Below are 24,691 nucleotides of genomic sequence, written 5' to 3' on the forward strand. Positions count from 1 at the left end.
ATAGAGAATAAAAGAAAACAATGAAAATACTTTCTACCTTTATAAATTGATTACCATAAACTAAATGTGCAATATTTTATATATGGTATAAGAATTACTTTGACTTCCATATAATTTAGAATACTAAAATAGAGTGTTAAAATCTGACCTATTAAAGTAATTAATTAAAATACTTCTCTAAATAAAATCGATTATATAAAAGATAAATGTAATACTAATTTCTTCCACATATCTTCCAATATCGAAAAGTGTGTTTTATTTTGTATTCTGGTTTAAAAAAATATTTTTTATATAAAATATAGAAAATAACATAAGTAATATAAAAATAATAAATATATGTAATATATTATTTTTTAAAAAAATATATTAAGAAATTTTAAGTAAAAAAAACAAAACCTTAAAATCTGATTTAATAGATTTATTTTATATATACATATAAATAATTAAAATAAAATTTTAAAAATTCTTTCATAAATTTATTGGACATTTGTTATAATCACTTTTTTTTTTTTTTTTATTACTGTTATTAATGCTTTTTTTTTATTGTAATAATACTATTACCTTTAATGAAAAATATAATTATTATAATTGAAGCAATTGAATATTGAAATATATATGATTTGGATAAGAAATAAAAAAATAATAACTATAAGAAATGTTTTAATATGTATAAAGATTTATTACATTCTATAAAAAGCATTGAAAGTTTAAAATCTAACCACAGTTGCGACTTATGAGAGAAACCGCCACTTAATAAAAATCGCTATTCATGTAAACACGATTTGCTAAAAAGAAATTAAAATCGCTATTCAGGTCACGATTTGTCGATTTTAACGAGGCGGGTCTGCTTTTGCTGACAGCGGTCGCGCATAAACGGGAAAGATTCCTCGTGGAAATCGCAAGGTGATACCTGGTATTGTACGGGGATTTCCTCTGCTGAACCATAAGCGTCGTCTAGCGTCTGGTATCGCCGATTGGATTCAGATTTAAGCGTTTGTTGCAGAATAATTTATTTAAGTAGTCGAAGAACAAATGGGGGATGGAAGGGGCGGCAATTCGGGCAGCAACAAGCCGGAGTGGCTGGAGCAATACGATGTGATTGGGAAAATCGGGGAAGGAACGTATGGGTTGGTGTTCTTAGCCAAGATTAAGTCGAATCGCTCCAAATCCATAGCCATCAAGAAGTTCAAGCAGTCGAAAGATGGCGACGGCGTTTCTCCGACCGCCATCCGTGAGATCATGGTAATCTTGCGTCATCTCACTTGGTTGCACGCATGTTTTTGTTGATTTTGATTGTGTTTGCGCCTTTGTGTAGTTAATCTTGCGTGCTCGCCATGGGTGCGTGCTATTGGTTTTTCGCTGTTCTTAGGGGCTTTGTTTTCTTTTAGATTAAGATCACGTAGAACATTTATTATTATTATTATTATTATTATTATTATTATTATTATTATTAAATTTCTTTGGTATCTTTTTTATTTGATGGATTTTGTGTGATTCCAGAATGCTACAATACTGGAAGTGAGTTTTGATGCAATGGGCGTGACTGGTTTTAGATAGATTAATGAGTTTACACGTGGGGTGAGGAAATGCAATAAATAGGTTGGATTTTGTTTTATCTATTGAAGTGGAGTTGGAGTTGGAGTTGGAGTTGTGTTTTGAACTGGATTTGGAGTTGTGTTTTGAACTGAGTCTGAAACTTAGATATGCCTCTTTAGAGATAAATGATATTTCTTGCCAAAAAAGAGAACATGGATCAAGTATGTTGAATCTTGTTAGTTTATTTAATGTGAGATTTTATTCAATTTCTTCTGTTATGTCTGTAATGTTGATCCTGGAAAGAATTTATAGCTCTGCTACTTTTAATTTCAAAGTGCTTTTTTTTTTTTTTTTTTCACTATGAGTTACGGTGGTAGAATTGTTATGCATCCGACTTTTTGTGATCCTGCGGTGTTGGCAGAAAAAGGATTTTCTTCAACATAAAAAATCTCTCCCTTCCTCTGTTTTATTCATGCTGAAGGGTAAAACATGCTTTATAACTATGTTTCACCCTTTTGTTGTAGTAGTTTTGTGTCGTCTAATTCATTTCCTACATCTGTGTTTTTTCCTTGTAAAACCTTTGAATCCCTCTTCTTGATTTTAATTGTAAGTGTTTTATTTTGCAGCTGCTTCGAGAGATTTCCCATGAGAATGTTGTAAAGCTTGCAAATGTTCACATCAATCATGTGGACATGTCGCTTTATCTGGCTTTTGACTATGCAGAGCATGATCTTTATGTGAGTAAACTCAATGCTTTGTCTGTTTACATTTTCATGATTTGCTGTGGACCATACTCACTGCTGATAATGATAAATTTTACTGGCTCTTTGTCTAAATGCTATCCTTGTAACCTACACCCCTTCTCCTTCCAAAAAGTTCAAGAAAATGAAAATAAACAATTATTTATGTGCTTTATATTCCAATTTTAGAAATTATTGGACTTCTCTGAATCTTGACAGGAAATCATCAGGCATCACCGTGACAAGGTCAACCAACCAATCAATCCATTCACAATTAAGTCTATCTTGTGGCAGCTTCTCAATGGGCTAAACTATCTTCACAGGTTCTATAGTTCTTTTGAAGAAATCTAACACAAATAATATTATTTTTAGATTATCCTACTTAAGTTAACTCTTAAAAAGTAGGTACTAGTCAAATACTGTGGCCCATTTTAAATAATTGCTCTATTGAAACACAGTGTCCACCTTTTACCTGAGTGTCATATGCTTTGTCAAATTTAAGTACATCAAACATTTATCTTTGCACCCTGATTTCGGAATTTTGAGCATCTTGTGACATTTCTTTTGTATCGATCATTTATCTTTGCACCTTCACTGCTGATGTGACACTTGTTTCTTTGTGTGATGACTTGGTAGATTTGGTTCGACTGTGGTAAGTATTTTAAAATCTATCTTCTACTTGTATGAAGTAACATACTCTTGTAGAGTGCTTATTTTGTATATTCAAAATAATGAATGTTTACAAACTCATCAAGTTGAAAGAGTTGATGCTGAAAGTACATACTTTAGACCAATCTCTGAATCTGGATCATTTAGTCTTTTGCATCTTTAACATATATGGCTTCGTTGACTTTCAATTATACAAACCTTCCAGTTGCTATTGAGATATCAGTTCATATTGATTTATCTTCTTTGCTTACACTATTAGTTTGTAAAATTCAAATTATCCAGAGAATGTATAAAAAGATTAATGATTATTTTTAATAGTGGTTGCAAATATATAATTTTTTGTCCTAGTATATTACATGATTTAGATCTCTCTCTGTGTCTTATTTATTTATTTTTCCCTTTTCTTGTATGCATGGCATTGGCATACTGGGTGAACTAAAAACCCAGAATTAGTTAATAATTTATCTTACCTTAACTTTGGATATAAGCACTTGGGTTCCGACTTAACCCCACCAACAGAAGAAAGGTTGTTCAGAGAACAATGACCTTCTATTGGCAAAGGGTAAAAGAAAGTTCTATAGAATGCCCATATTTTATTTGTATAACATATTTAAACTCTTCCTATTTATTTTAACATGAAAGTTACAGTGACTTCTGATGGCAGAAAGAGTAGCTTCAACTTTTACTCATTCTTTGCCTGCAGTTTTAGTCAATAAATGGGTCACGGTCAACTCTCACATGGTTGCAATTTTTGCAGTAACTGGATTGTGCATAGAGATCTGAAACCATCAAATATTTTGGTAAAATTCTTTCATTTCATTTATTTTCTGTTTCTGTTTTGCCTCTCAATTATCTCAATTTAATGTGATAATTGATCTAACAATTTCTAGTACCATTGTCATTACATGATTCTTAACTCGACTTTATCTCTATATCATTCATCTGAATCTTTTAATTACCAGGTAATGGGTGATGGTGAAGAACAAGGAGTTGTAAAGATAGCTGACTTTGGGCTCGCTAGAATATATCAAGCCCCCCTAAAGCCGCTATTTGAAAATGGAGTAAGTCAAACAAAATTATTTTCTGTAGCTTTTCTCATTTTTCCTCAGCCTCAAGTTCTAAAACCTTTTCTTTTCTCTTTCCCTGTTCTGTAGTTAGTTATTCCACTTCATGCTGTTGTGTCTTTCAGTAGTTGGCTTTTGAATTGTGTCTTCCAGTATTTGTATTCTTTTGTGTTTCCTTTAATTAAGTATTTGATGAGCATTGTTTAGCATGTTTGAAAGCTATACAAATTGGTGCTGAGATTATGGGTGCTGGCCCATGCTATTATTGGAGTTGGGTTGTTGGGGAAACGAGGGTTAGGGATTTTTATGGCACGTATTAGGGTCCAGAGTGATAGATGTGGAAAGAAAACGATTGAAAGTGTGTGACATTCTATTTCTTGAATGGTATGTATGCACAAAATACTCAAGTTTGTGATGAATGTAGAGAGAGTTTGGTTAGGGATGTGCCTCTTTGGTATATGTAAAACTATTTCTTGAGATGTTATTTCATTACTAGAAGCAATGGATTCTTGGTTAGGCTCATGAAGTGCTTTTTTAGATAACACCAATTTTGTGACTTACTTTGCACCCTCTTGGTGCCTTCAATTAGATCTTGTTATTTGCTTCTGAAAAAAAAAAATAAAAAACCTACAAATGGGAAATTTCATAGTATTTAGTTTGGCCAAGCTCTAAGAAAGATAAAAAGACCCATTTCCTTGATCTTGAATGCTGCATCTATTATTAGGTTTAACTACATTCAGGAGTTGGAGCATGGTTGTCTTTCATTTTGTTTCTGTTTTTGGCTACATCATTTGTATTTGAATACGTGTCTTGTATTTGGATATTTCAAGTGTGTTGTAAATGACATAACATGAGGGATTTGTTTCTCGATTTGTTCTTTATGCTCCTGTTTTCTTCAATGGTGTTTAAGAATATGTGATACTATAAAAAATTTTAGCAACCAACATTGATGTGCCAATATTTCAAAGAATATTTGCTTTCTAAGCATCCACTCTGCATCCCTGGCAAACTTTTTACCTATTGTTATGTATGTTCTTAAATTTCTGTTTCTGTTATCTATTTATTATTTGTTGACTATAGGTTGTTGTTACAATATGGTATCGAGCGCCTGAGTTACTCCTTGGAGCAAAACATTATACAAGTGCTGTTGGTAAGACATCTTGATCATCGTCAACTCAATATTCAAACCTTTTAAATAACAAGGATTACTCACGTTTGTACTCATAGCTGGTACAATAATTAGACATTTTTGATGTTTTAAGTCACTATCTAACTGATAGTAATTTGGTTGTTGGAAAAGACACATGGGCTGTGGGGTGCATTTTTGCTGAGCTTCTAACCTTAAAGCCACTATTTCAAGGGCAAGAAGTTAAAGGGACTCCTAATCCTTTTCAGGTGAATATTTTTCTTTTTCCTACCTTTGTTACCGACAATCTGTTGTACTCAATTTATTGTTGAATACAGCATATTTCTAAGGCACTATCTGTCTTTTTCTGAAATTTATTTTGATGATGCAGCTCGATCAACTTGACAAAATTTTTAGGGTCCTAGGTGAGAATGCTCTTTTGATGAGTCATTTTTGTTATAGTTTTTATTTATGCAGTTGATAAATTGTTGCTTGTGACTATAGGTCATCCCACTCCAGAAAAGTGGCCTACACTTGTGAATCTTCCTCACTGGCAGGCTGACGTTCAACATATCCAAGGGCTTAAATAGTTAGTTGCATTCATTTTTCTTCTATTATGCATATCAATATGTCTCCTGTTGCCTGTTGCATGCTGTCACTATGATTTTGTGCTATTGACAGATTTGATTTATGTCTATTTTTGCAGTGACAATGTTGGACTTCACAATGTAGTTCACTTATCTACCAAAAATCCAGCATTTGACCTTCTCTCCAAGATGCTTGAGTAAGTGGTTGTAGCTCAACATATGCAAACATATGTTGACATTTTTTACTGTTATGCTTTGGGTTAATGTGTACTTGACATGCTTATAAAGAGTCAAACTGTGATTCTGTCCCATCTAAATTATTGCATTTAATTTGGAAAGTAGGGAGATTTTATTAGTGTGTGCAAATTGTACCTACATAGATTCAATATAACTTAATACATGTTTTGGAAAATAATTGTTTGATGTGAAATAAAAAGTGTTGAATGTGATGTTTTGAATAGATGATATGCTTTGATGTACTCCCTAATGTGCTCAAACTTTTGGGCACCAGTTTTAATGTGGAGTGTACTTTTGGTTATTTTTTACCTTTTATAGTAAGAAAATACAAAAAGTAGTATAATTTTTTTTATTATAAAAGGAAATAAGATCACTTTCAGGGTATAGACAAAAAAGGAAATAAGAGCACTTTCAGGGGACAGGCAAAAAAGGAAAGTGACAGAGGGAGTACTATTATAAATGAAAATTATATTTTTGATTTGATATTTCTAAGAGATTTTTTTTTTTTTTTTTTTTTATGAACAGTAATTAATTTTTATTTTTTTTTTTCAAAACATAAGGGTGTGTTCTTTTGGAGTTTGGCAGTTTTTTTTACCCTACAACAATCTTGAATGAAATAACTGACATGCAATCTTGGCTGATGTTATTTGCAGGTATGATCCTAAAAAAAGAATAACTGCTGCACAAGCTCTTGAACATGAGTATGTATTTAACCTGCTCTCCTGCCAGTTTATTGATCCCTGTCTCTAATAATGCTCCTACACGTGATTGCTTGTGCATTTTTATAATTCCTGTGGTACCTGTAGTTGAAAAGGTTACCCCTGTCCTACATCAAGCGTTTGTTTTCTCTATTCTTGCCCAATTGACAGTATAGTTCTTTTGGTTTATATAACGTTTTGGGCCTCGTGATGAGTACATGGGCTCTGTTCTTCAAACTAATGCTGCGATAAAGTTCATTATCTCATGTGATTATTAGTGCTTGGAATCTTGTGGTCCAATTTGCTACTACTTACTTGTCTGAGCTTTAATTGCATTCTGTCATATTATTTGGCTGCCAAAGTTAATGAAAGTTTGATGCAATCTTGGTGTTTAAAATGGGGTAATGGACCCCAAGCAGCCATTTATTTTACTGGCGTCTATTATATTACTTGAGTCACACAGCATACATATAAGCAATACTATAGCCATACGATATACGGGAAATTTTTATTATTTGATACATCATACCAAAAAATTGAACGAGATATTAATCTTATGTTCTTTCCTTTAATAAATACAGGTATTTTCGGATGGAACCTTTGCCAGGACGCAAGTATGTCATAATCTTCCTTAACTGTTGCATTTTCTGAATACTTAAATTTATTCTTACCCAGTTGCAAATTCTCATACAATAAGTGAGGTCTGATTTAACGTTAAAATTGGAACAGTTCACTGGTCTCACCTCAACCTGGAGAGAAACTTGTGGGATACCCAACTCGACCCGTGGATACAAGTACTGATATTGAAGGAACAATTAGCCTGCAGCCTTCTCAAGCGGTATGGGTTAGTGAGCATGAACTTTCTGTTTGATTTAGTTGAAGCATATAGATTGAGAACTGTGTTTTGGTAATAAGTAACTTTACAAAAACATGAAGTCCTCTGAGACAAAAAAGCAAACAGAAACTGCAACTGTCGTAGCTATGTTGCAGAGACTTGTCCTCATCTGAAGGATTTCTGCAGCAGCTTTAAGTCTCTGCTGTTACTTTTGCTATTGACATGTCATAATACCTGAGCTGAACACAAGCTTAGAATGCCTTGAAAACCCTTTGTGTTGTCAACTTAAGGGCATGTGCATGCTCTAAGCAAAGCTATATGTTTTATTGGCTAAAACTGCTCTTTGCATTATTACTAGTAAAATTAAATACTTCCTCCATCTGGGATATTTATATCAATTTTCCTTATTTGGATGCCTGCCAAACTTATTTGGATAGTCTAGCTATATTAAATAACTTTATCCACTCATAATTTTATTATTCTTATTTAAACAAATAATAACCAATTTGTTATTACTTTTTCAACTTACCCCATTAATTCTTTTTTAATGACCTTTAATAACTTTCTATAATACCTCACTTTACTTTTTACCTATCCTATTTTTATATTAAAATACTATTTATTTTTAGTGTCCACACCTAGACAAAGTGACATAAGAAGTCCGGGAGGAGGGAGTTTTTTTTATTTCTCATTGGGAAAATTTTACGATCACAATTTAGGCAATGATGGCTCGTTGGTTTGAACAATACTTGGAAGCAGTAATAATTGGAGATAAAAAAATCTGTAATCCAAAATTGAGTTTTGAACACCCGTGACAGATTTTTGTAAATAAATATAGTGATAATTTATTGCTCTCCTGGTATTTAGCTATGGATGTTTCGCATTCTTACTTAACGTTGATTCTTGTTTTATATTGCAATTATGTGTTGAGTTACAAATGAGAGTATATTTAACTTTATAATATGTTGATGTGCATGCTCTTGTGCTTGTCATTGAATTATTCTCTCTCTTTTCATTTTAAACTAGAAATTTGATTTTAGCACTCTACTTACTGATTTTGGTTAAATCATATGCTGCTTTCCTTTAAGATTGATTACCTCCTTTTCACTAACTTTTTCACACATTTGATTTGGATGGAAACTCTTCTATTTGTAACAAACCTGACTAGAAGTGTAACATTAGTCCCTAGGTCTATAAACTTTGAAACCAGGTTGGTCAATTTCAGTTCAAAACCACCCAATGTCAGAAGAACGATTATAAACTAAATAGTACTATATATAAATAACTAATATGTTATATAATATTTGCATTACTAAACAGTTTTTTCATGAGAAATTTTCCATACAAATTAACTCCCCGACCTTATAAATGTGTAAGATTTCAAACCTTTGATATAATAATTGCTATTATTATATTTTTACCTCACTGCCCCACAATTTAATTTGAACATATAATATAGTTAAATTTTATATCATTTCTGAGAAGATAATATTTGGTAAAATAGTATTAGTGGGGTGATGAATAAACTAAATAATTTATTATGAAAAGTACATATATATTTTGCTAATTTGCTTGCATCAATTTTGATCCAAATTTTAAATTTTATGGTGTAGAGAGAATTTTGATTCACACATTGTATCATATATATGCTAATATTGTGTAGACTTTTTATTTTTACATATTCTACATGATATAGATACATTGCATCATTTGTGCTTTGAAATTATTATATGATTTTTTTTTTTTCAACATTCTAAGTGTAAATTATGTTATTTTACTGTTTGTTTGTGTGTGTGTGTTTGTTTATTTATTTATTTCAACTTACCAAATACAAATCAAATTTAACAGCTAGCACATTTAATTAAATTTTGGGATCAAAACAGGAAATTTTCTAAGAACAAAAATTAGAATCAAATTGAAAATTTTAGATCCTTATTAAGACCAACATCCTGTGATTCACTTTGAACTTTGAGAGGAACACAAAACTAGCAATTTTAGAATTGTAATAAGTGGTTCCACAACAACGGTTTAGGCTACACTTGGTTAAGTGATTGTGAAATTTTACCTATGTACACTAGGTAGAGCCGTAGATAGAGGAAAAAGAAATACATGGTATTGTGTGAAGGCTAACTTGGTCTTGTATTGGAAAGCTATGAATAAATTAATTCTATGATGATTTAGAATGCTAATCACTTATGAATGGCCAAATTGATCGTGTAAGCCAGTGAAAGATAGTCCACGCAACGCACTTCATCTTTCTAGAGTTTCTAAAAGGTAAATAAGAAACACATCATTGTGATGATACTTCATGTTTAGCATGTGAAACCATTATTAATGAATATACCAAAACAATCCCTTGTATTCCCACAGTTGTAAATAGTGCCAATTGACACGTGTCATGTGAAGGTGTGGCCTTGCTATTTACTATTTGGGGTGGGTGAATTCCTGTTTTTTTTTTTTGTTCTCGATGAAATGAATAATATAATACATTTTATTAAAGGAGAAATATTTTAGCTTCCTTTTATTGCCTTGAATAGATAAAACCTAGATCTCTTCGATAAAGGGCTTCTGTGTTGGAATAGGCTTCGACAATTTGATTTCTGGCCATTGGCTGCCACTAGCCCTGCCCTTTTACTTCTTCCACTTTCGCATTGCATCTAGATTCAATATGTTCATTCTTGTTCTTTTTCCACCAGGCATGATTATCCTGTTCTTGCTTGAATTATGATATTTTTATTTTTCTTAGTTTTGCATCAAGCTCTATTTAAAAATAAAAAATTAAATTCAAGATTATTTTTTGGTATTTAGGACTTCTCCTGCCGTGTCTCTATCATTAGATTCTACATCATTTTTTCAGCATATTCCTCATAGTACAAATGAGGTTGCGGATTTTGTGAAGTGTGGTTCTAAAGGAAATAGATTTCTCTTCTAGTTGGAAGTCATGTTTTCTCCTCCAGCTTCTTACCTATTTGCCTATCTCTTTCCATTAAAAAAATTTATTCTGCTCTCCAATAAAAATAAAATTATTCTACAGTATATATAAGTTTTATTGATTTTATAATATGCTGTTAAATTATATAGCATTCGTGTGGCACTGCACTTTTTTTTGGTTACAGCTGTGGTCTGTTAGTCTTAAATATCTAAGAAGTTAGATTGGTATATTGTATCTGCTTATGACCTGAATGACCTTTCCTAGACATTTAATATGTTGTGCCACAAACAGATGGTAGGTCATATATATGCTCCGTGATGATTTTCCATTCCGTAGCCTATTTCTTGAGCATTTTGATTAGACATTCAAATGATTAGTTGAATCAATATGTTGTTACCCTAGAGATTCATTCATGATTCTTAACTTGTAAGGTTTTGCTTCAATTAGAATTTACATCATGAAAGAGGGTGCTTCAATTAGGACAACTTTGGTTTAGTAGTTTTATGAACACTTTATATATAGTTTATGGTAATATAGAATTGTATATGCACAGAAGTGGTAACTCACTAAATTGTAATTGTTAATAAATCTCAAATACTGAATAGCAACTTAGATACAACAACCTTTTTTTTTTCTTTCAACGGCTTTCTATTAGGAGCCCATTCTATGTAACTGTTGATTTTGTTAATCTTTAAATCGATATCAGTCATATAATATGAGCTCATGCTTTTGTTAAATTCGCTTAATTAGGTATCATCTGGAAATTCTATGTCTGGGAACATGCAGGGTGCTCATGTGATGCAAAATAGATCCATGTCCCGACCAATGTCCATGGCTAGCATGCAGCGTATGCCACCTCCTGGAATCCCGGCCTATGGTCTTGCTTCTCAGGCAGGTATGGGTGGGGTAAATCCCAGTGGCATGGCAATGCAACGGGGAGTTGCCGCGCAGGCTCATCAACAGCAGCAACAGCAGCAGGTTTGTGTATTCAGATGATGATTATACCGTCAATTGTCTCTATATTATTTTGATTTCCTTAGTAAATACTCAGTGCCTTCCTTCATTTATAACAGATGAGACGGAAAGACCCTGGAATGGGGATGCCTGGGTACCCGCCACCACAGAAGTCTAGGCGTTTCTAAGGTGATATATATTATATAGACTTTATTTGCTCTCTAAAATTAAAGCCCTCTTATATCAGAAGAGTCTACTGCCTTTATGGAAGCTACATTGCTAGTGCCTCGGCGCATACTTGAATATATTGTTAATGTATGCTGTCTGTATTGGTCTTGATATTTAAGCTACCTTCGGGCGCATCTCATCCAAACATATGTACTGTTGGTACTTTATATCTATGTGGAAGATGTGTTGATAATAATGTTGGCAAAAAATGTAGAACATGTTGTGTATGGCATTGGCAGGCATTTTGTCTAAGTACAGGCCTTAGTTTGATAGTGTTTGGCTACCAATGGCCATGGCAATGGCAAGGAAGGATTCCTTTCCTTAACTGATGGGGAAAAGCCGAAGAATATCAAAGTAACGGCTGTTGGGATTTGATGCAGTATTTGAATAGTCTTGATTCCTATTTTTTTTCAGTTTCAAAACAATAATTTTATTTTTATATTAATATACTCGCAGGAGAAAAAAATAATTTTATTCTTATATTTTATTTGATATCAATATAATATAATATCAATATTATTTCTATTCCCTATTGCTATTGCTCCTATTTCTTTCCTTTGTTTACTTTTATGGAAAACTAAAATAAAAAAATCAATAAAACATGAAAGAAAAGCTGTGAAATGACTACTAAAAATTGTTAGCATGAGAAGTTTCGTTTGTGCATTAAACCACTGCTTAGAAAAAAACGATGTAAATCAATTCTCAATTATACAAAATCTCACCACTTGTTATTGGTGTAGTCTATCTGTGGAGTCATATATATATATATATTATGAAGTTAATAATATATTGCGATATATTAATTGTTTCTGTAGAAAAATAATATGGCAGTATCATCACTCATTCTCTCTCCGCATGGTCCATTGAAAATAGAGATAACGCCGCAAATACGGTCGGATGGATTCGACCGTTCAAATTTCCACGCTTTTGTCTTGTTTAGGGATGAATAATTAATCGAAAATATTGAAATATCAACTTATCGTACTGTATTATATTAAAAATATCAAAAAAAATTGATATACAGTAAATTTTGGCCTAAAAAAATTCTGCGTTTTGGTATTAAACATAATATTTTAATTAAATAATTTAATTATCAATATAAATAATTAATTTTTTAAAAGAAAAAAAAAACAAAAGCAAAATTATAAAAAAAATCCTAACTCACTCTACAAATACAAACTGCCGTAGTAAAAAAAACCTTCTATTTTTCTTTTCTTCAATTTCTTCGCTATTTTGATCTTTCTTCTTCTCTTATATCCTTCATTCTTCTTTTTCTAATTTTTTCGCTCTTCTCCATCCTTCCATTTTTTTCTTCAAGTTTTTCGCTTCTTTCTGTTCTTCTTTATCTTTCCATTTTCTTTCTACAATTTTTTCGCTTATTTTTGTTCTTCTTCTGTATCATTCCATCTTTTTTCTTCAACTTTTCTGTTTTATTCTTCTTCTTCTCCATATTTCCATCATCTTCTTCTTCTTGTTTAGGGATGGATAATTAATCGAAAATATTGAAATATCAATTTATTATATCGTATTATACCGAAAATATCAAAAAATTTGGGATATCATAAATTTTTGGCCTAAAATTTTTTTGTATATTGGTATTAAACATACCGATAATATTTTAATTAAATAATTATATTATCAATATAAATAATTAATTTTTTAAAAGAAAAAACAAAAGCAAAATTATAAAAAAATCCTAACCCACTCCATAAATACAAACCGCAGCAACAAAAAAAACCCTAATTCTTTTATCTTCTATTTTCCTTTACTTCTATTCTTTCTTCAACTTCTTCCCTATTTTGATCTTTCTTCTTCTCTTATATCCTTCATTTTTCTTTTTTTAACTTTTTCGCTTACTTTTGTTCTTCTTCTCCATCCTTCCATTTTTCTTTTTTTAACTTTTCCGCTTCTTTCTGTTCTTCTTTGTTTTTCCATTTTCTTTCTACAACTTTTTCGCTTACTTTTGTTCTTCTTCTCCATCCTTCTATTTTTTTTTCTTCAACTTTTCCGTTTCTTTCTGTTCTTCTTTGTTTTTCCATTTTCTTTCTACAACTTTTTTTGCTTACTTTTGTTCTTCTTCTTTATCATTCTATCTTTTTTCTTCAACTTTTCTGTTTTATTCTTGTTCTTATCCATTTTTTTCATCTTTTTTCTTCAACTTTTTTGCTTTCCATCTTTTTTCTTCAAACTTGTTCGCTTACTTTTGTTCTTCTTCTCTATCATTCCATCTTTTTTCTTCAAACTTTTTTTGCTTTATTCTTGTTCTTCTCCATCTTTCCATCTTTTTTCTTCAATTTGTTTGCTTCATTATGTTCTTCTTCTCTATCATTCCATCTTTTTTCTTCAACTTGTTCGCTTCCTTCTGTTCTTCTTCTCTGTCATTCCATCTTTTTTCTTCAATTTTTTTGCTTTATTCTTGTTCTTCTCCATCTTTTCATCTTTTTTCTTCAACTTGTTCGTTTCCTTCTGTTCTTCTTCTCTATCATTCCATCTTTTTTCTTCAACTTTTCTGTTTTATTCTTGTTATTCTTCATCTTTCCATCTTTTTTCTTCAACTTGTTCACTTCCTTCTGTTCTTCTTCTCCATCATTCCATCTTTTTTTTTCAACTTTTCTGCTTTATTCTTGTTCTACTTCATCTTTCCATCTTTTTTCTTCAAACTTATTCGCTTCATTCTGTTTTTTTTTCTCTATCATTCCATCTTTTTTCTTCAACTTTTTTGTTTTATTCTTGTTCTTCTCCATCTTTCCATCTTTTTTCTTCAACTTGTTCGTTTCTTTCTGTTCTTCTTCTCTATCATTTCATTTTTTTTCAACTTTTCTGCTTCATTCTTATTCTTCTCCATCTTTCCATCTTTTTTCTTCTTCAACTTATTCGCTTTCTTCTGTGCTTCTTTACTATCCTTCCATCTTCTTTCTTCTTCAACTTATTCGCTTTCTTTTGTGCTTCTTTACTATCGTTCCATCTTCTTTCTTAACTTTTTTGCTTCATTATGTTCTTTTCTATCCTTCCATCTTCTTTCTTCAACATTTTTACTTCATTCTGTTCTTCTTCTCTATTCTTCCATCATTCTTTCTTGAACTTTTTTTCTTTCTTCTGTTCTTCTTCTCCATTCTTCCATCTTCTTTCTTCAGTTTTTTCATTTCCTTCTGTTCTTCTTTTCTATTCTTCCGTCTTCTTCTTTTTGTTCTTCTTCTCCATCCTTCTTTCTTTTTTTTTTTTTTTTCTATTCTTCCATCTTCTTCCTTTTGTTCTTCTTCTCCATCCTTCTTTTTTCAATTTTTTCATTTCCTTCCTTTCTTCTTCTCCACCCTTTCTACTTTTTTCTTCAACTTCTATGCCTACTTCTATTCTTCTTCTTCTCCTCATTTTTCCCCTTTCTTACTATTTCTATGTTGCATTACTTGCCAAAATATTTGTCTGCTATACATAGTTTGACTGTTTGAGCGCACCAGAGAGTTGAATGCTAATTTTCATATTATCAAAAATATATATATATAACACAAAATAAATAGAATTGATATTGGATATTAATACTTTATATTATATGCGTTGTTTATTATATTTTTTAAATATTATTTATAATATTTTTATTTATTGATTGACGCATTAAAGAAAACAATAAAAGACATACTTATCATACTGACATGAAAGCGAAAGAAAAAAAGTTATTCATAGATTGAACAGGTGGTACGGAAATCATGTCTATTGTTGAACTCTATCAGTTGAAGGCAAGGCATCGTTAGATTAGATTGTGTGTTTCTGTATTTCAAAATTGGATTTTTACCTTTACATAAATTTAATCACAATTTACAAAAGCACTACAAACTTCAATTTTATTACATATAATCTCTATGGGATTCTTTCTGAGTAACTATATGGAAAACTTATAGAATAAGTGACCATAGTAAGAATATACTATTGCTATAGGTAAGTGAAAATTTCTCATTTAATCACATGAGAAGTCGTATTGATTCCTTGTATTTTTTTATTTTCTTTAACTTTTTGTAAAAAGAGAACAAGAAATAACTTGAGTCTATTACTGAAAATAATGTAAATAGATTTAAAAAAAAAAAAAAATAGAAATTCATCTCTAACAACATCAAACCATACATTGGGTTATAAGTTTGTGTAAAGAAGGAATGAATGATATATATTTATAATATGGAAATCGGCACCGGGTAAACCCAACAGGCAAGTCAGGTCACACGTCCAATACCCATACACCGGACCATCCCAGATGGATGATATATTTGGATTGACATAGATAGAGAGATAGTTCATAGTTATAGTAATCCATAATAGGAAATGCTTCATCCTAAAATAGAAAGGTCGAGAAATTATTTGTACCATATGTGTAGGGGTAGGGGTAGGGTACCAACTTGCTAGGCTACCCCACATTTCTTAGCCTAGAAGCACTCTCTCTCTCTCTCTCTCTCTGCACACACTGAATTCGATGTCCCTCTCCCCCTACACTAATTTCGTGTTTTTGTCTGTGTGCAGGTGTCTTCAATAATAAAAAAATCAAAAACATATTCGTACCCAGCCATGGATGACACTTGCACTTGCACTTGCACTTGCAGCCATGGATTCTCCAAGCCAATCCCCGTCGTCCTCTCTCTCACTCCGCCGCCGCTATTTGTCTTTTTGCGCCGCCGCAATCTCCCCTCCTCCACCAATCCCATCCATTTCTCTTCTTCCCACCAAACCACCTGGTTTTGTTGCTCAACTTGTTTGCACCCGCCCACTGGTTTTCAGACTCCAGTCAACATGCAACAAATCCAGTATATAAATCCAACCCCATGCTTCCATACATACAATCGATCCCTTTCTGGTCTGGCCTGCCACTGCCATGATAATGACGCAGCCACAGATCAGCGGCGGCGCAGCGGCGACTGCGAGTGCGAGTGGGTGCCGGCGCCAGACTTTCCACGACTTCTTCGAGTCCTGGATCGTCGAGCAGAACCAGTACCTTCAGGAGCTCCTCCACGCTTCCAAAAACCACCCCGAAGACCAGGACCTCCTCCGCCCCCTGATCCAACGAGTCCTCAACCACTACCGCCACTACTACCGCTCAAAATCCACCTTGGCCAAGGACGACATCCTCGCCATGTTCAACCCTAGCTGGCGGAGCAGCTTCGAGGACGCCTTCCTCTGGATCGGCGGTTGGCGCCCCACCATGGCCTTCCACCTCCTCTACTCCAAGTCCGGCCTCCAGCTCCAGGCCAACCTCACCCACCTCCTCCAGGTCCAGGACCTCCTCATCCACACCCGCGACCTCGCCGACCTCTCCCTCCGCCAGCTCGAGCAGATCGACAAGCTCCAGACCGCCACCGTTAAGGAGGAGAAGGCAATCACCGAGAAATTAGCCAAGCACCAGGAGAGACTCGCCGATCCTGCCATGGTCCAGCTCGCGCACGCCGCCACCGACGACGACGAGCAGCAGCCGATCCCCATGGACGAGACGCAGTTGGAGGCGGCGCTGGCGACCAAGGAGGAGGGGCTCGTCGAGGTGCTGAAGAAGGCCGACGAGTTGCGGCTCAAAACCCTAACAAATGTCATCCAGGTGCTCACCCCGATACAGAGCGTCCATTTCCTCATCTCAGCCGCGGAGCTTCATCTTAGGGTTCATGAATGGGGGAAGAGGAGAGACACCAGACGCAATAATAATAACAATAATAATGACATTAATCATCCACCACCGCCACCGCCACCGCCACCGCCATTTGATGGCAGCGGCGGTGGCAATGGCGACGGAGACCACTCATAAACACAAACCACCACTCATCTCATTCCATTCCATTCCAAGTATTATTAGTATTATATAGTTATTAGGTCACAAGTATTATTATTAGCAGTAGTATAACCATGGAAATTTTATATCATATTATATTTTATTGGCTGTTCCGGTAATTCATGAACATGATCATCTCTAATACTGGGTAAAGCAATTTACCCAATTTATTGGACAAAACGTTCAACGGTACAGCTAATTCAGCTACTGTAAATCAAAATCTCGCTGCTGCATTCTACAAGATCATCATCCTCAACCTTGCATGATTAAGAGAGAACACTAAATTAGCTCAAGACGATGATGTTCATAACTCTGTTGAATCTACTCAAAACAACGCCATTAAATCAAATACTACCTCCTACAGCTCGTCCTTGCCGGAGTCTACATCGACCTTTTCGGGAACTACAGACTCCGGTTCAGCAGAAGTTGACTGCTCCGGCTTGTCCCTGTTCTTTTCGATGAAACTGATGATGTCTTCCTTTGTTCTGTTGCCGTCGTATGTCACCACTTTGCCACTTGCAGATCTGAAGTAGATGGTAGGGAAGCCTTGGACGTCGAAGGAGTCGCCGGGGACGTCGTTTGCAGTAGCATCCTGAGAAGAGATCATATGAACTATCAAAACTCGAGCCTGTCGAGGAGAATGTGAGATTTGAGTAGAAAGACTTACAAATTTCGCAATTACGACATCCGGATCATCCTTGAAGGAGATGGCCACTTCTTCCAAGATTGGTGCCAGATTCTTGCAATGTCCACACCAAGGTGCATAGAATTCTAGCAAAACTGCGCAAATGAAAATTTTCAGGTTAACAGAGTATTCAATCTAAAGATGTAAATCTAGTGAAAATGCAGTTTCATTTCCGGGATCTAAGTTTGTATTTCTAGAGATTATAAATGCAATGAGGAGATTCCAGAGGGAAGGGAAGAGTATGGTGTTACAGACCATTCTTTCCAGACTTGATAACAAAGTCATCAAGGCTGTCTCGGACAACCACCTTGACAGGTTCATCGTTCACTTCAGGAATAGGCTCCGATTTTACAAATGGCTTCACTAGTCCACTCTGTCACACCATTTCAAGGAGCACAAAAATGTAAGATTTAGTCGATACTAAACTTCCAAAGATGATAGATGGAGACAAGAGGTACTCACCACAAAATCTTTGATCCACGGTGCAATCTGGTCGGGTTTGATTTTCTCGTTGAGGTATTTCTCTCCGCCGGATTTCTGTATGACCAGTAGAGGTGCATTTTCCTCCTTCAGACCAAAGTACTGCCAACCACAAATGCAGTAATGTCATATGGAGTTCCAGTTTCAAGCCAAGAGGAAATATAAATAAGTGTAGAGGGTAACCACCTGGAAAACATTTTGAGTGGATTCGACATCACCCAACAGAAAACTGATGCCCTTCCCTTTGTAAAGAGCTGCAACATCCTTATATTTCTGCTGGAAAGAGTCGAGCTCTTTGCTGAAGTTCACTAACAGCATGGCCTACACATGTCAAATCACATCATTAAGTTCTTGCAAAAGAAATATACTGCTACAGGCAATTCAAAGGACTCGCGACCGAAATTCCTAAATCATAGATCTAACGAGTACCTTATCATTGGAGCTCTCGAAGAATTTATTAAGATAAGGGTGGTTCGCGGGATCCTTATCCCAGACAGTCACAAGTGGAATAGAGTTTTCTTGAATAAATTTCTCCAACGCATCGACATTGAAATCCTGAAATAAAATAAGGGAAGAGCAGCATCTTTATTTAAAAGCTCAATCGAGAATATATACATAGACATACACAACCAACATATATATATATATATATAAGTAAATACCTCTGAATCCACAAACGGTTCATCAAAAGGCTTAAGCACGCGAAGGGTTGGCTTGCTAACGGCTCCACCACGAGGTAGAAATTTACCATCAAGAGTGTGACCAAAATCAAAGTCAGATCGCAGCTTCTCAGATATGGCTTTGTAATTCTCAAACTCCTCCCCCGAGAAAGCACTAAACACTCCAACCTAGTAGATAACCATAAAACTTCAGCAACTGCATACGTCATAAATACGAAGAGACAACTTTTTTATGGGATCTTACAACGTAAATGCTTTTTGCATCAATAAGACTTGCAGCTTCTTCTGCTGATTTGATTTCAGTAGATGCAGGGCCAAGTTGCCTCTTCAAGTATGTAACAATACCATCAGCATCACGACCCCCATTATATTCTTGAGTGCTTTTTCCCCCGTTTCTTAGGATTTTGATAGTAGGAAAGCCTTGAATCTCAAATTGAGTGGCCAGTTCCCTATTTACTTCTTCACTTGCATCAATTTTTGCCAAAACAACTGGGGGATCGTTGCTGCTTAGAGCATTGGCAGCCTTCTCATACTGAAATTTTGGGAAGAAACCAATTATTTAGCTCCCAAAAAAAAAAAAAATAGAAAAGTTGTTTCTTCAGAATTCACAAGAGCAAAAAATATTACCTCTGGAGCAAGGGCCTTGCAGTGTCCACACCTGTTACAAGAACAAAAATAAGGGAATTGCTGTTATCAAAAAAATTAAGGGAATTGCTGAAGAATGATGATTGAAATCTCTCAAATATACAGAAAATATCATAATAACTAAATAAGTAAATAGCGTGGATCCCGCTGCATTCTAAATTCCAGTAATCAAAAAGAACTTATCATTTAAATAAACAGAAATAAAAAGACTACATACACAGACAAAAGCATATGCCAGGACTTTTCAATATTACTAATTGTTGTTTCAACATAGCTACTGTGCTGCCTTCAGCAGCAAAATTTTATGAAGAAAACAGCCATGTTAAAGCCAAAGAAAGAAAATCGACTATTATAAACATTAGCTTTGTTGTTTTCAAATAATATTGAATAATGTCACTATGAGATGGGGCCATTCAATTTTAATTGTGCGAGTGTATAATATATTAACATATATATATATATTAACATATAAATATATATATATTTAATTATTTAGAATGAAAGGGAATATTAGGCGACTATTATAAAAGAAACTGAAGACAATTTCCGTCATTTCCTCCCCAAATTATCAGATTTTCCTTGAGTTACCGTTATGATCTATATTTTTAGTTTAAATTTCTCTCATTTTATTCAAATCAAACATCCAAAATATTTTATTTTCGCCAACATTTCTTTTCATCATAAAATAAAAACAGCCAAAAACATCGGATTGAATACTTCAGAAGTAAAAGAACAGTCTTCCAATCTTCTTCACGGACGCTAAAAAACACCCAAAACTTTCCACCAACAATCCAACCACATGCCAAACAGATACTCATAAAGCTCAAATTGATTAATCAAACAACAAAAGAGTACACCTATCCATGCGAGATCCACAGCAGCAATGCATTAAGAGATCTGGAATTCACATTCAGATACCGCAAACAATTTGATAAAATCTCAAAACATCAAATCAACTACAACAGTAGGCGCGCATGTGCTATCCATGAACACAAAAATCCAACAGAACCTAAATCAAATAATCTCAAGCAAAAAATCACACATATAAGAAACAGAAACCAGATCAATCAAGCCAGATTCATCTATACATACCAAGGGGCGTAAAACTCAACGACGATGAAGTCGTGTTTGGACACGACCTCCGTAAAATTCGTGTGGTCCAAAGTCAGCACCTTTTCCACCTCCGTCGCCGTCACCGGCGAAAAATTCAGCACCGCGACGAGCGCCACCAAAACTACCAGCCAAATCCTAGCCGCCATTGCTCTAACCTCTCTTCCGATCTCTCTACGATTCCGCCTCTCCCCCAATTTCTCGAGATTCAACAAAGTGAAGTGTGAAGACGTGAAGAAGACAGGAGGTATAGAATAAGACTATAGGCGAGAGCCGCGTCGACTATATAGAGCCGGGGACTGAACGCCACGTAGGCAGATCAGATGACGTGGCGACCGTAGATTGGATAGAGAGACGTCGGCGTAGAGAAGAGTGAGATTTTTGGAATTTTAAAAAGGCAAATTGCTAAAATATTGACACATAATATTTTATAAATAATAGTCCCTCCGTCTCATATCCAATGTAATATGAGTGTTCCGTCTCATATCCAATGTAATATGAGTGTATTACTGTAAACACTGAAATTTATATAGAGTATAATTAGTAAGTAATTAAAAGTGTATTAGTAAAAATAATTATTATGTAGTAAAAATAATTATAAATTAAGATTAAAATAAGTAAATAATTTAAATAAAATTTAAAAAATTATAAAATTTAAAATACAATTAAAATGCATAATTATATTTTTAAAAATAGAAATGACAAATTACGTGAGAAAAACGAAAATAAAAAATAGAGACAAATTATTTGGGACAAAAAGAGAGAGTAATAACTTTTAAAATCAGTAAGAATTGCATGTGAAATAAATCGGATATGTCTTAATGAGCATGTACATCTGTGCAATTAATACCTGCTAATTTAAATTATTTTGTTTTTATTTTTTATTTTTTATTTTGTGTGCTTAATGCATTGAAGAAAAGGAAATTGGTAATAAGAAATGGCGGATTTAAATTAAAAGTGGTAAGTTAAATCATTGAAAGATATGATACGGAAAATAAATAAATGTAAATAACTAAATTAAAGAAATACTAATTATATTTGCAAGACATTTTACAAATTTTTGTTTGATTGTAATTTGAAATTGATTTAAAATAGAATGTTATTTAAATATTATTTTGATATGATATTTTATAAGATTAAAAAATAACTCTATCCATGACTATCTATTTTTAAAATTTATCAATCTTCAACTCATTTAAAAATATAAATTAATTTAATTAAATTTTGAAATTTTTATACGTAGAACTCACTCAAATTTTTTTTTATTTTACATAGCTTTTTCGGTAACAAATATTTTTATTTATCTTTAAATTTTCATATATTCTACCTAAATTTTTGCATTCAAACAAAATGCTTCATTACAGGGCCCAAACCTGGCATGAGTTACGGATTTTAAGAATTTTAACCCTATTTTTATTTGTTCAATAATTCGTCAAAACTTAGTTAAATTAGTAATTTCATAAATGAATAGTATAATATACTTTTATAATTTTTTATATTACTTAAATTCATAATTTTATATATTTTTTGTTTTATTAGTTTTTTTATAGTTTTTATTATATTTATTTTTCTAACTTATTATTTTTTTATCGCATGCTACACCGATATCACCTCAATTGAAAATATATTATTGATATTATAATTAAAATTTTTTAAATATTTAATATTTAATTTTTTATTATATGTCAAATAACTTAAATATATATATTATAAAACAAAGCAAATTTTTTGAATTGATTCCAAACTTAGCAGGTAAAACCTAACTTTTTTTTACCTCCAGAATTCGTCTTGTTGTCATCGCTAACTAAGTATATATATGCTATGTTTTTTCAGTAACATTTTTTTATTTCGATTCTTAAAAATAATAATTAAAAATATACAAAATTCTATACAAAATTAAAAAAGTCAAAAAGAAGTATTGAATACTTGCTAAAAAAATCAAAAGTCAAATATTCTTTAAAATAATATGCTCTCTCCATCATTCATATTTAGCTTATTTGGATTCGATGCGAAAATTTAAAAAAAATCAATATTTAGTAATTAGAAAGAACAAAGAGAATATGTAATAAAATTAATAAGTATTGAATTAAAAATAATAATTAAATATAAAATTTTTTTATTTTTTCAAATAAAATAAATTTAACGGACAAACAAAATAAAATAATAAATAAATAAATTTGATGAAAAAAAGTATTTTATATTTCTAAAACAATTTGTCGTATCATAAGTATAAAAAAAAAGAAAATTATTTCGTACGCCGGATGAACGAGCCATGATATTTTATTTACATACATGGAATCTGAAGTAATCGGGGGGCGTGAATTTGGGTCAATGGTGACTGGTAATAATAATACTCCCTTCGACCCAATATTATATTCGCTTGCTGTTTCTGTCCGTTCTACATACTATTCATTTTAAGTTTTTTAATTTTAGTTAAACTAATTAGTTATTTTAATTTTAATTTATAATTATTTATATTATAAGATAATTATTTTCACTGATACATTATTAATTATCTACTAATTATACCCCTCTTAAAATACCGTGTCTACAGTGTAGCACGTATTTAAATTTTAAAAATTATATTGATAAAAATAATATTTTATATTAAATATTTAATTTAATAATTTTAATTTATAAATACTAATCATAAGTAGATAAATATTTTTATATTAATGTTTATACAAGACGATCGCACAAACTCCTTGTTTTATTCTATTATCTGAAAAAAGATATATATATATATATATATGTATATGAGTATATTTTAATTGAATTATACTCAAAACACTTCCACACATACACATCTATTTATTTACTTATTTTTATTTTTATTTTTTTTATGACGTAGGAACTCGCAGTCGTTACCCGAACCCGATCGAACCTAATATCCTGTAAACAAACCAGACCCGACGGAAAAGTTACACTGGGCGAACCATGTATTTATTTACTTATTTTTTATTGAATGAAATGAGAGCGATATTAAACTTTATATTAGGCTATAATCTTTGGAAAGAATTGTTTTTAAAAATAATTGAATTAATATTTATGGAAAATTTGTACATATGCAAGTGTTTGTTATGTGAAATTATTTGACAAGATCTATTTTCTTACGTGAATTATAAAAAATTATGTATATAAATACAAGAATATTAAATATGTATAATATATTAATTTTTTATATAAAATATGTAGGAATTTTTTCACTAAAAGAACACACTCTTAGAGCATTCGTTGTAATTACCTTTAATCTATTTTTTTTTTGTTTTTTTTTTTTATCTCTTTCATCTACATATTTATTTCAACATTCAAATTACTTTATTTATCACCCGTTGTAGTGAATTACCTTCATATAATACCTATAATAATTTATTTATTTCTATATATTTTTATTATCTAATAATATTTTTATATAATGTTATATTTTAATTTTTAAATATTAATCTAAGTAAATTTTAATAATTTCAAGCATATAAGTTACTATTTTAAAATTTGAATTGGAAAAATTAGAGATAAAAAAAAATAATTAAAATATGATAGATAAAACATTATAATTAGTTAATGAGTTTTAAATAAATATATAGATAATTTTTATTGAATTTAAATTTTAAAATTTCAAAAAAAAAAAAAAAAAAGATAATACTTGATTAATTTTTATTATTTTTGTTGAAGGTAACCGATTCTTGAAAAA

At 32.4% G+C, this 24,691-nt stretch overlaps 3 protein-coding genes across 7 annotated transcripts; 2 read left to right on the top strand and 1 right to left on the bottom strand.

The window, feature by feature from the left end:
• The first annotated feature begins 826 nt into the window (after positions 1–826).
• On the top strand, positions 827–11,962 carry LOC127248623 (cyclin-dependent kinase E-1). Of its 5 annotated transcripts, none has more exons than XM_051271065.1 (16): positions 827–903; positions 1,004–1,242; positions 2,163–2,273; positions 2,496–2,599; positions 3,703–3,745; positions 3,908–4,006; positions 5,090–5,159; positions 5,310–5,404; positions 5,527–5,560; positions 5,640–5,724; positions 5,842–5,919; positions 6,613–6,660; positions 7,239–7,271; positions 7,387–7,501; positions 11,175–11,402; positions 11,498–11,962. In XM_051271065.1, exons 2-16 carry the CDS (start codon positions 1,033–1,035, stop codon positions 11,564–11,566), a joined length of 1,422 nt encoding a protein of 473 aa, XP_051127022.1. In that variant the 5' UTR covers positions 827–903; positions 1,004–1,032; the 3' UTR covers positions 11,567–11,962. The 5 variants fall into 5 exon arrangements, with proteins under 5 accessions (XP_051127022.1, XP_051127025.1, XP_051127026.1 ...); XM_051271064.1 differs by having other exon boundaries at positions 850–913; XM_051271068.1 differs by having other exon boundaries at positions 832–1,242; positions 11,211–11,402.
• A 3,992-nt stretch (positions 11,963–15,954) lies between these two features.
• Positions 15,955–17,508, top strand: LOC127248471 (protein DOG1-like 4). Its single transcript, XM_051270823.1, has one exon. It carries the CDS (start codon positions 16,459–16,461, stop codon positions 17,374–17,376), a length of 918 nt encoding a protein of 305 aa, XP_051126780.1. The 5' UTR covers positions 15,955–16,458; the 3' UTR covers positions 17,377–17,508.
• LOC127248470 (protein disulfide-isomerase-like) lies at positions 17,470–21,267 on the bottom strand. Its single transcript, XM_051270822.1, has 11 exons — positions 20,983–21,267; positions 19,873–19,903; positions 19,490–19,777; positions 19,228–19,413; positions 18,995–19,120; positions 18,752–18,886; positions 18,548–18,667; positions 18,341–18,458; positions 18,068–18,180; positions 17,756–17,992; positions 17,470–17,657 (listed from the first exon to the last, which is right to left on the bottom strand). Exons 1-10 carry the CDS (start codon positions 21,147–21,149, stop codon positions 17,759–17,761), a joined length of 1,518 nt encoding a protein of 505 aa, XP_051126779.1. The 5' UTR covers positions 21,150–21,267; the 3' UTR covers positions 17,470–17,657; positions 17,756–17,758.
• Positions 21,268–24,691: the final 3,424 nt, after the last annotated feature.

Source organism: Andrographis paniculata, unplaced genomic scaffold (assembly GCF_009805555.1).
Source record: "Andrographis paniculata isolate CXL003 unplaced genomic scaffold, ASM980555v1 Contig34END, whole genome shotgun sequence".
NCBI classification, from domain to species: domain Eukaryota; kingdom Viridiplantae; phylum Streptophyta; class Magnoliopsida; order Lamiales; family Acanthaceae; genus Andrographis; species Andrographis paniculata.